General features: G+C 35.2%; 1 protein-coding gene across 7 annotated transcripts in view; it reads right to left on the bottom strand.

Annotated features, from left to right (window-relative positions):
* PPP3CB (protein phosphatase 3 catalytic subunit beta) overlaps window positions 1-13,160 on the bottom strand; it is a 53,448-nt gene that overhangs the window by 9,563 nt on the left and 30,725 nt on the right. For 2 of the 7 annotated variants that reach the window (XM_081822950.1, XM_081822946.1), the window contains exons 10-12: window positions 7,486-7,563; window positions 2,918-2,944; window positions 776-860 (exon numbers count right to left, since the gene is read on the bottom strand). In XM_081822950.1, the coding sequence (XP_081679076.1) occupies window positions 776-860; window positions 2,918-2,944; window positions 7,486-7,563 (190 nt within the window). The remainder of the gene's footprint in view (window positions 1-775; window positions 861-2,917; window positions 2,945-7,485; window positions 7,564-13,160) is intronic. The other 5 variants (XM_081822951.1, XM_081822948.1, XM_081822952.1 and 2 more) reach the window with 3 other exon arrangements.

Raw genomic sequence — 13,160 nt, 5'->3', positions numbered from 1 at the left:
CACCTCCCACTCCAGCAACCCTCAGTTTGTTTCCTGAGATTAAGAATTCCTCATATCAGTGAGGTCATATGATACATGTCTTTCTCTGATTGACTTATTTCACTCAGCATAACACCTTCCAGTTCCATCCATGTCGTTGCAAATGGCAAGATTTCATTTTTTGATGGCTGCATAATATTCCATTGTATATATATACCACATCTTTTTATCCATTCATCTGTTGATGGACATCTAGGCTCTTTCCATAGTTTGGCTATTGTGGACATTGCTGCTATAACACTGGGGTGCATGTGACCCTTCTGATCACTACACTTGTATCTTTGGGGTAAATACCCAGTAGTGCGATTTGCAAACAAATTTTTAAGGAATGACTCATTTACGCGTGCCTTTAAACCTAGTCTTCCTGAATTAACCCTAAGAAGATAATTTGTGGCTCCAACAAAAGGAACTTCCTATATGGACGAGCAAGTTCACCAGGAATACTCTAAAAGGTACCCTCTCCTTCTTATCCTGCTCTAATTTTCAAGGTGTAGAACTAGTACTTTCATCACAGAAGGGTAACACATACTCAAAGTGAGCAATAATAAGCACAAGAGTCAAAAACCCTAGTTTTAAAGGGACTTGTCTTCCCTTCTTCAATATGTAAATGTACAAATAACTTCTTTATAGGAAGAATGCTACTAAATTGCTTTTAGGTGTCAAACAGGACACTGCTTACAGCAAAGTACAATAAAGAATTTCTGTAAAGCAAACAATCAGGAAAATATATCATTACCTGAGAACAGAGAAGACCCTTGCCATCTTGCCAATTGCTCGAATTTTGTTTCTTATGATTTCTTTCCGGGCTGCAGCTGAACCTACTTTCAATGGAATAAATAGAAAAAAAGACTCAAGTTTAGGGCATCCACACTTGTACCATTCTATTACTCTATACCACGCTCATCTTAACCAACACCAAACTCTCTGCCACCAGAAAGCCTCTCACTCCTTCAATGTTTAGCTCAGCCCTGGTCTAATACTGGGGTCTGATACAGATACAAATGAAAAGTAATCCACAAACATTATGACTCTCACACTACTGCTAATCATTAAAATAGCAATGGGAAAGAAACTAGAACCCAACTTGTATCACAAACCAGAGAACAAAAAAAAAAAAAAAAAAGGCTAAGAATCCTATAGTCTTTGTTTAATTCTCATGAGGGCCAATGCATGCAGACTAACAAACAAGAATTGGTAACAACTATACAACTCTGTATAGGCCTCTGTTTAACTATTATAAAAGCCTCTGACATGCAGGCTGGAAATATCCCATCTTACTATGACAGAGTAAGTTCTTTATTCTAAGTGGGTTTAAAAACAATGGTATGAAAATAACTACTGTGCAGACGACGCTGAACTAAGGACGATACCAGCATATCAACAATACCACACATCTTAATCTCATGGAATAAATGTCCTCAAGGTCATGCAAATATATACAAGCTCTTACACTCCTAAGGTGAGTATGACACAAGGAGAGTGAACAATGAGAAAGATTCCCCAAAAAACACGGCTAAAGGATCACTCATGTTTCCTCTCTAAAGGGTTAGCTATACTGCCTATCACTGATACAGAAGAGAATGTATCAAAATAACTCCATCTTCAGCTGAAGAAAAACTCAAAGTTGTATCTTCCTTCCCTTGGCCTCCAGAAAGAACAGCAACAATCTCAGTCCTGTTATATATAGCAACTAGAATCACTCTGGACCCAAGAGTGTGGTTCCTTAGAGCTGTGCTTCAGCATGATGAAAACACATATAGAAGCACCACGGTTGAGGAGAAAGTTAAGGAAAGGCTAAAGAGACTAGACTAAAAGGGGCCATGGATATACAGAGGTCTGAACAACCATAAGTCTTCTAGGCTAGAGCATCTCATTTAAAATTCAAGCAGCCCCCAAACACCATATAATTAAAAACTAAGATGATGACTGGACCTTACTGCAAGGAAACAGAAAAGAAATCCAATTTCAAAGACAAAAACAAAAGACATATTTTAGAGAAAATAGGCTCCAGGACTGTTTATGATGCTCTAAAGGGTAATATTACGAGCACTGAAGCTTCAGCTTTTGCAAGTTCAAAACTGCGTAGGTACTATGGTACTACACAGCTATTTTTAAGACGCCAAAAATAATTACTAAAAGTCTCAGAATCATAAAACATTAGAATTTGAAGAGATATTAGGAATATTGCAAAGTTTAATCTCCTCATTTTTGAGACAAAGAAACTAAGTTTATTAACTGTTTTGTCCAAGGACATAAGGTAAGTCTGATTTCTTTGAGTGAATTAAGATAAACATTGTTTTAAAATTGACAGAATTTTAAAAACAGCTAGACTGGGGGAGAGGAGGATGGGGATGGGAGAGGATGGCTGCAATGAGGTACATTCATATTTTCAGCCTTAATTTATGTATCTGTAAAACTGAATAATATGTAAACTATACTGACTTCAAATTTTAAAAAATCACTGGACTATAAAAACACTATACAAGTCAGGATTTTAAATCAGTCTACAAACACATCATGCATAATATTAAAGTAAATGTCCACAGTAAGATTACTCTGGGGAATAAGACAGACAATCAAACACCCCTAATCATGCAGGGAAAAGTACAAAACATTACAAATAAGCAAAAGAATGAAGTTTTAAAACAAGAGGAATGAAAAAGAGGGAAAAATATTTCCATGCACAGAAAGACAGAAATCTTGGAATATGACTTCTAAAAACATCAAATTCTATCTCAGATAGCACTTACACTAAATTTGCACAAGGCCCAAAAGGACTCTGCATAAATAGTACTCAATGAATGTGCTAACTTACATGGACATGAGGATAACTTATGAAGTCATATTTCAAAACAGTATTACTCTGTCTGGTCTGTACCTTTTTTATTGCCATATATGAGCCGTTCTTCAGATGGAGAGTCCAGAAAAAAGGAAGTGAATGATGGAGAAAAGGTGGTTGAGACAAATAAAAAGATAGAGATTTAACTTGGCAGTGGTACTGAAGAATGAATGTAGAAAGAAAGGGAGAAAAATGAAGGCCCTCATATTCGAAATTTGAAAAATGTAGTACTGTAGGATCTGGTGAATAAAAGAGGGATGCCACTAGGTAGAACTCTAAAGGAAAGATTTCTTAAAAGGTATGTGTTCAGAAGAAATTATGGACAGAATGACTATAATATTTGATGGAAGTAGACAAATTAGGGACAGAAAAAAAACACGTGAAAACACATAAGACTGATAAAAGACTGTGCAAACAACAATCGCACATTTATATTGATACCCCTAAGGAAATGTGTCACCCATGGGAGTATGTTAAGTGAAGGGTAATGACACAAATGATATACAAACTCATGTGGTTCTTCAAGGACACCAACACTGGCAAAATCTATAGTATATACAGAGAAATGTAGGTAACTTTATCAACTACCTCAGTGGAAAATCTTACCCACTTCGAATAACGGAAAGGCTAAGCCTCCCACACTCCATAAATAACAAGAACACATAATTTCTTGAATCTGAATGTAGAACTTTTGCACATACTCAGGATCAACAGTATGTGCTTTCTGTTCCCAATCCAATCTGGGAGCTTGAGGGACATCTTTTTGCAGAAATAGCAACAGATTGTTTCAAAGCAAGTAATAGTTCTAAGAGGAGGCAGCAGAAATGTTTCATTTGAGCTTTCCATATCTTCCATTCTAATGCAGAGATACATGATTCCATTATAGGAAATGCAAAGTTTTAGTTTAGTAAAACTGTAAAACATGTGGATTATGTATTTCCTTTACCAAACTCAAGACAAAAGATAAATATCTGAAAGAAACAGTATGCATTCTAAATATCACAGAAATCAGTGTTCAGAAATTCTTTAATGATTAAATACCTCTAAAAGGAATGCTACTTGCACTTATACATGCAATGTTTATGCAAATTTTTGCCTTTAAAAATAACTCCACATATACATTAAACAATACAGAATACCAAAGATTATCACTTAAGAAGAAAGTCTTATTCCTTTACCCAGTCTCAGCCTTAAATATGCAAAAACTATTCTTTCCTTCCTGCCACTGGGATAGCTCCATTCCTGCTCTCTCCCTTTCCCCACAAAGAAGCTAAACTTTTATTCAGCCTCCACAGCAATCCCCACGCCACCAAGTTTTCTTTCTAAGTCAGATTTCTCCCCATGCCCAGCTCATTGGATGGTTCTACTGCTGAGTAGGAAAAGGGGAAGGAAAGGACGAAAGGCATGCTATCATGGTGAAAGGAAAGGAGAAAAGATGTACAGAGTTAAGGGAAAGAAGTACAGGAATGTGATTAAGGAAGGGAAATAAACCCAGTTCCAGTAGCTCTTTTCCCTATCCCATCCTAGTATCTATTCTAATCTCCTCCCATTTCCTCCATTCCTCAGTTGTCTCCCCAAACCATTCTCATTCCTCCATACAAACTCCCAGATTCATATTCTTAAAATTTTCTTGGAGTCTCTACTCCTAATACTTGGTATGGAAAGGTGAAGAAATGAGGAGTAATTATACCTGCTATGTTGGCAGTGAAGGGAGATCTATTTCATTCAAAGCTGGAACTCAGTGTATTTTCACATAGAAACACTGTCATAAATGACAGCTTACCAATTTTTAAAATTATTTCCTTTCTATTCCTTCAATCCATGGATGAGAAAGAAGATCCTGGGAAGTTAAGAAACTTCTCCCAAGATTACACAGCTAGCATAATGATAACACCAAGATACCTAGACCATTGATCCTTTTCACTAAACTATACCACCTCTTTAATGATCAAACTTAATTCATCTCTGGAGTGCAAGAGTGATATTAACAAGTGGATAAATAAGCATAATTTATCATTGAGAGGAAAATGTTGATTGGATATGTAAATCTCATTTGGAATATAATAAAAATTTATACGTATTCCCGGTTGAATCCCAAAAATGATTGTCTATCCTCATATAAATCATAAGTATCTAAACCAACTGTAATAGACTTAACAAGGAAATTTTTTTATAGGAACAGGACTAAAGCATTACCTATCATCACTCCTATTTAAAATACTATTAAAAAACTATTAATATTGATACAAATTTGTTAAAAAAAAGAAATAAAGGTAAAATGTAGAAAAATAAGCAACAAGCCTTATGCAAATGACATTTTTAAAAGGAAAACAAAATAAAAATTACCACAGGAAATAATTCTGCTGATCCAAGTTGTCATAAGATAAACCCACTAATACATAATATATACCTTATACACAAAAAATATGTTAAGAGATACCAGTTGTAATAAGGATAAAAAATACTATAGTATTAATTTAACTTGATAATAACAGATTTTTTACAGAGAAAAACTATGTGATTTTAAATGGAATAACTACATTAAATATATTAAATGCAGTAATTATAGTAAATGAACTAATTATATATAGCAACAGATCTTGATCTTAGTTTAGAAAACTAAATATTAAAACAAAACTTCCTAGATGCAGGTATGGATTTAATGAGATACCAATTAAAACTGCTACTTGATAGTTCACAGAATTTGACATATAACGGAAAACTTTATCTGAAGAAATCAGTGAACTATGAACCAAAAATTATTTCAGTCATTATATCAATACCTGTAAGATTATGAAGTAGGTACTATTATCTTCATTTTGAAGATAAAAAAACTGAGACTCAGAGAAGCGAAGTAATTTGCCTGAGGTCATATAGCCACTATGAGAAACTAGAATCTGAACCCAGACCTAGTCTAACAAGAGAAAAGGGAAAAGGTGGCAGAATAGGGAAAAAATATTTAATTGTAACTACTTAAAAATTTTATGTAAAAGACAAATATAATGAAATATCGGTAGAGCTAAAACTTCTACACAAACAAAAGGAGAATTATAATTAAAAAAATAAATATTACTCATTAAAACCTATTATCCAAACCAAAAACGAATGCATATAATTTATTTCAGTTAACAAAACTATAAACCAGAGTAAAAAGCACATCTCTGCTTGCCACCAACAGATGGCAATAACAGACACTTGTACACAGTCACTTTGTACTTTTAACAAATGGGCTTACAAAAGTGTTTAAGAATTAAACCTGTTTGTAAGCAAAGAAACTTCTAAATAGTTTTTACTCAGATTGTACTTAATAAGTAGTCAAATGAGATATACAGTTTATACACTTGAAAAAGTAGACAGTAATTTTTTTAATTAAAAATCATTAGAAAATCAAAGAAATGTAAATTAAACCAAGTGTAATTCACTACTATGTAGCCACCAAGCAAAATAAGTAAAAATGACCAAAACCCAATGAAGTGGGCCTGTGGAGAAAGAGGTCTATGGATTCATTGCTAAAAGTACTTCATATTGGTCCAATTCTTCTGCAAAGTAATCTGGCAGTGCATAGTTAAAATAACGAAGCTAAAACATACATTTAACTCTGTAATTCTCTTCAAGAAATTTATCCCAAGAAAACAACTATTGTACAAACATATGTATTGCATGCTATTCATAATAAGGATAACTGAAAGCAACCCAAATGCCAAACAACATGAGATTAACTATGAAAATTATGGTAAATTATTTAGAAATATGTAGCTATTAAGTTGTACCAATATGTAGACCATGTTTAATATATGGAAACAATTATATACTGATTAAAACTATGAAAAGAATGCTGCAACAAAGATTCAACAAAGATGAGGGGCACACAGAAGGAAATAAAGAGTTCTCAGCTTTAAGTTGTTTATGTTTTTGTTTCTCAGTGACTTCAATTTTAAAAAATATTTAAATTTAAAAGTTTTAAATTAAAAAAAGTTTTAAATAAAAATTTCAAGACATAAAGATAAAAGGAATTTTGTTTTTATGGTATTAAATTATACTATGACTGTACATCAGTACATAGGCTGGTTGGCTTACATAAGAACAAACAGCCATATCTAACCTTGTTTCTATGGAAAAGATGCTTCTGAAAATCACACTAAACCAGTAAGTGGTCTCTTAGAACACAACCACTCATAAGTTGGGAACAGCTTACTTTATTTAGTTTTTGGGAAAAAACAGTGACAATAACATTGCAGGTTCAGGTATGTTTCTGATGCACTAAGACTGTACCAATGAAACAAAAAGCATTTTTATCCTCCCTCTAAGCAGTGTCCATATTCATGAAGAACCACATTCTTTAGTACTTTCAATTTTCTTTTCCTTCTGTTCTTCCAAATTTCCCTTTTCCCAAAATTCATCTTCCCCATACCAATAGAAAAAAAGTAAAATCGCTAAAAAAAAAAAAAATCTTAGAATAAACAGCAACTGAAAAAGTGTCTTGACATTTATCAAATGGCACAGTCATTTGAGAACAATGACTACATTTTGCAAAAGAGTGTGTATTGAAGCTGGGCAATTAAAAGATACCATTTCACAATAAAAAATAGTAAAATGAATAATCATACCATCAAACTGGTCTTCACCTTCAGTCATCAGTTCATCATCAGAGCAAATACTCAGAACATTTACCAACATTTCTGTCACTATTCAAAAATGAAAAAAGAAAAAAGAACAGTTACACGTTAGTGGACCAAATTCAACTGTCTATATGTACACACACCAATTATTCATATAATGGTCAAATGATTTTTAACCCAAGAAGAAATACATTCTGATAGCAAGAATGAAGAAACTAAAAAATACCAAGGTTTGAGGCACCTAGGTGGCTCAAGTCGGTTAAGTGTCCAACTCTTTGTTTCGGCTCAGGTCATGGTCTCAGGGTCTTGAGCCGGAGCCTGGAGTTGGGCTCCAAGCTCAGCATGGAGTCCGCTTGGGATTCTTTCTTCCTCTCCCTCCCTCTCTGCCCTTCCCTCTGTGCACACTTGCTCTCTCTCTCTCAAATAAATAAATAAATAAAATCTTAAAAAAAAAATACTAAGGTCTTCAAAATGAAAGAAATTCAATGGTTTACAAGTTTTGAGAGAGATTCTGTACAGAATAAGTTTTCAGGTCTCTCAGGAAAAAAAAAAAAATTAAGCCCCCCCCCCCCCCGCCAAAGATGAATACCATCTAAATGTATACATTTAAATTCTTCATTTATGGATACAGTATTTCCTTACAGAGTAAGAAAAAACACACAGCAGTTTCACTGTTTCAAAAAAGTCCCAGAATTTGTCTTTTTTTTTTTTTTTTTAAGAGAGAGAGGGTGAGCAGGGAGAGGCAGAGGGAGGAGAGACAGAATCCTAAGCAGGCTCCACTCTCAGTGCAGAGCCGGATATGGGGCTCAGATCTCACAAGCCTGGGATCATGACCTAGCTGAAATCAAGAGTCAGATGCTTAACTAACTGAGCCACCCAGGAGCCCCCAGGATTCAATTTTTTAAAAACTTACTCTAGCAGGTCCCTTAAAACTTAATTCTTAAGATTACAAATGACTAATCACCTGAACCCATGGTTCTTTCTTAGGCTTACTCCTTTACCATCTACGTATTTTCCCCTTCTCTTTTCCCTTAGTTTGCAAGGTTCTACTCTTTTGGTTTTCCTACATTTCAGACTATTTCCCCCCTAAATTCAGATATTCTCAAGACTCTCTCTGCACAATCTCTTGGTGATTTTATATGCTCAATCTCTTGGCAATTCCCTCTCTAACTATACAGTTTCAAGTATCACCTTTGTGAAGATGATTCCAAAGTCTGTATCACCAGTATTGACCTCTCCTTCAGTCTCCGGATTTCCCTGATGGTTTTACTGCCAGCCATTTTAAACTATTTTATATTGCCTGTTTCTCCTACTAGAATAAAAGCTTCATAAATGCAGGGTGATGTTTTGTTTACTATTGTACCTCAGAGTCTAGTACAGGGATTGGTACACAACAGGCATCCAATAAATATTTGACAAATGAATAATTTAAAAAAGGTATAAGCAAGTTTCAATTAATAAATAAAAATGCCTATTAAATATTAGCCCCTGGATGTCCTAATGATACCTAGAAATGAACACATCCAAACAAAATTCAATACTGCTCCTATTATTCCTCCTATAAATGTATTAATAGCACACCACATGCCAGGCACTGTGCTAAAGCTCTGGGAATCAGATATAAAAGGTCCAGTCTCTACCCTCCAGAAGTTTACTACCTACTAAAGGAGATATATATATGCATACACATACCACAGTAAAGTGACAAGCCCAATGCTGTAAATATGCAGAGTTATACAAAAAGACCTGCAGGGGGAAGGAAGGCTTCTGGTAGAGGAATCATGCAATAGGAGTTTGTCAGGTGGAGAGGGCAGATAAGGCATTCTAATCATAAGTTAGAAAAAGTATGAAGTAGTCATTATAGATCAATGGAACAGAACTAAGAGTCCAGAAATAAAACATCACTTTTAAGGCCAACTGATTTTCGACAAGGGTGCCAAAACAATTCAGTGTGGGAAAGAACAGTCTTTTCAACAAATGGTGCTGGGACAACTGAATATTCACATGCAAAAGAATGATGTTGTACCCCGCCCCTGCCCCCACTATACACCATATACAAAAATTAACTCAAAATGGATCAAAGACCAGAGCGCCTGGGTGGCTAAGTAGGTTAAGCGTCCGACTCTTCATTTCAGATTAGCTCAGGTCAGGATCTCAGGGTTGTGAGACTGAGCCCCACATCGGGCTCTGCACTGGGTGTGGAGTCTGCTTGGGCTTCTCTCTCCCTCTCCATCTGCCCCTCACCCCCAGCCCCCCCCCCCGCCACTGTCTCTCTCTTCCTCAAAAACAAAAAAAACTGATCCAAGTCCTACATGTAAAAGCTAAAACTATAAAAGTCTTAGAAGATATCATAGAGGAAAATCATTAGTTTGGATTAGGCAACAGTTTCTTAAACACAACCCCCAAAACACAAGCAACAACAACAAAAAATAAACAGGAATTCATCAAAATTTAAAACTCCTGTGCTTCAAAGGACACCATCAAGAAAGTGAAAAGACAACTCAAAGAACAGGAGAAAATATTTACAAATGATATCTCTCTTAAGGAACTTGCATCTAGAATATACAAGGAACTTTTACAACTCACTAAAAAAAGAAAACTATTTTAAAAATGAACACAAGATTTAAATGAACGTTTCTTCAAAGAAGATAAGCAAATGGCCTATAATATACTTCAAGGTTATGCTAACCAAACAGTATGGTACTGGCACAAAAAAGACACACAGACCAATGAAACAGCATAGAAAGCCCAGGAATAAACCCATGCTTATACTGTCAATCTATAACAAAGGAGACAAGAATACATAATAGAGAAGACTGTCTCTTCAATAAATGATGTTGGGAAAACTGGATAGCTACATGCAAAAAAAAAGAAACTGGGCCTCTTTCTTATACCATATACAAAAATAAACTCAAAATGGATTAAAGACCTAAAAGTAAGACCTAAAACCATAAAACTCAAAGAAAATAGGCAGCAAACTCTTATGACCTTAGCAATATTTTTCTGGTTCTCTCCTCAGGCAACAGAAACAAAAGCAAAAATAAACAATTGGGACTGTATCATAAAAAGCTTTTGCACAGTGAAGGAAACCATCAACAAAATGAAAAGGCAACCTACTGAATGAGAGAAGATATTTGCAAATGATACATCTAATGAGGGGTTAATATCCAAAATATATAAAGAACTCATACAACTCAACACCAAAAAACCCAAACAATACCATTAAAAATGGGCAGAGGACTTGAATAATTATTTTTCCAAAGAAGACATACAGATGGCCAACAGACACATGAAAAGATGTTCAACATTACTAACCATCAGGGAAATGCAAATCAAAACCACAACGAGATATTACCTCACACTAGTCAGAAAGGCTTGTATCAACAAGATAAGAGACAAGTATTGGTGAAAATGTAGAGAAAAGGGAACTCTCATGCACTATTGGTAGGAATGCAAATTAGTACAGCCACTGTGGAAAACAGTATGGGGCGGTTCCTCAAAAAATGAGAAATACCAGGGACAACTCAGTTGTCTCAGTTGGTTAAGCATCTGCCTTTGGCTCAATTCATGATCCCAGGGTCCTGGGATTGAGTCCCACATCGGGCTCCTTGCTCAGTGAGGAGCCTGCTTCTCCCTCTCCCTCTGCCTGCCACTCTGCCTACTTGTGCTCTCTCTCTGTCCGTCAAATAAATAAATAAAATCTTTAAAAAAAAAATAAATAAAAATAATAAATAAATAAATAAATAAATAACAGAAATACCATATGATCCAGTAATTCTACTTCTGAGGACTTACCTGAAGAAAACAAAAACACTAATTTAAAAAAATATATGCACTCCTATGTTTATTGCAGCATTATTTAAAATAGCCAAGATATGAAAACAACCTAAGTGTCCACTGATAGATGAATGGATAAAGAAGATGTAGTGCATATACACAGTGAAATATTACTCAGCCATAAAAAAGGAATGAAATCTTGCCATTTGTAACAACATGGATGGATGTAGGGGATATCATGCTAACTGAAATAAGTCAGATAGAAAAAGACAAATACCGTGTTATTTCACTTATATGTAGAATCTAAAAAACAAAACAAACAAAAAATAGGAATAGACTCATAAATACAGAGAACAAACTCATGGCTGGCAGAGAGGGGATGGGGGTTAGGCAAAATAGGTAAAAGGGATTAAGAGGTACAAACTGCCAGTTATAAAAGAAAGTAAGTCACAGGGATGAAAAGTACAGCATAGAGAATATAGTCAATAACATTGTAATAGCTGGGGCGCCTGGGTGGCTCAGATGATTAAGTGTCTGCCTTTGGCTCAGGGCATGATCTCAGGGTCCTGGGATCGAGCCCCACATCGGGCTCCTGGCTCAGCGGGGAGCCTGCTTCTCCCTCTACCTCTGCCTCTCCCCCTGCTCATGATCTCTCTCTCTCTCCCTGTATCTCTGTGTCTCAAATGAATAAATAAAATCTTTAAAAATAATAATAACAATATTGTAATAGCTTTGTATGGTGACAGGTAGTTAATTATATTTATGGTAAGCATTTCATAATGTATATAATTGTCAAATCACTATGTTGTACACCTGAAACTAGTATAATATTTTATGTCAACTATACCTCAATTAAAAAATTTTTTTGTAATGAACACAGGATTTATTTTTTTTTTTCTTTTAAAGATTTTATTTGACAGAGAGAGAGAGACAGCGAGAGAGGGAACACAAGCAGGGGGAGTGCGAGAGGGAGAAGTAGGCTTTCCAAAGAGTAGGGAGCCCGATGCGGGGCTCGATCCCAGCACCCTGGGATCATGACCTGAGCCGAAGGCAGACGCTTAATGACTGAGCCACCCAGGCACCCCATGAACACAGGATTTAAATAAACATTTCTTCAAAGAAGATAAGCAAATGGCCAATAAGCACATAAAAATATACAATACCATTATTCATTAGGGAAATGCAAATCAAAACCATAATGAGATACAACTTCATATCCAATATGATGGCTATAATAAAAAAATACATAGTAACGAATGTTGGCAAGAATATGAAAAAAATGGAACCATTATACACTGCTGGTGGGACTATACAGCTGCTCTGAAGAACAGTTTGGCAGATCCTCAAAAGGTTAAACATAGAGTTACCATGTGACTCCCAGTTCTATACCTAAGAAAATAAACACATATGTTCATACAAAAACTTGTACATGAATGTTCATTGAAGCATTATTCATAATAGTTAAAAAATGGAAGCAATCAAATGTCTTGCAGCTAATGAATGGATAAACAAAATGTGGTAAACAATATCACTCATCATCAGGGAAATGCAAATCAAATCCATAATGAGATGCAACCTACTGAATGGGAGAAGATATCTGCAAATGACATATCTGATAAAGGGCTAGTATCCAAAATATATAAAGAACTTACACAACTCAACACCCAAAATACCCCAAATAATCCAATTAAAAAATGGGCAGAAGACATAAACAGACATTTCTCCAAAGAAGACCTATAGATGGCCAACAGACACATGAAAAGATGCTCAACATCACTCATCATCAGGGAAATGCAAATCAAAACTACAGGAGATACCACCTCATAAGTGTCAGAATAGCTAAAATCAAAAACACAAGAAACAACACATGTTGTTGAGGATGCAGA

The sequence above is a fragment of the Leptonychotes weddellii genome, chromosome 6, assembly GCF_054177405.1.
Source record: "Leptonychotes weddellii isolate Sample4059 chromosome 6, ASM5417740v2, whole genome shotgun sequence".
Taxonomy (NCBI): Eukaryota; Metazoa; Chordata; class Mammalia; order Carnivora; family Phocidae; genus Leptonychotes; species Leptonychotes weddellii.
Note: the sequence above shows the minus strand (reverse complement) of the source record. Positions and strands in the feature narration are given on the sequence as shown.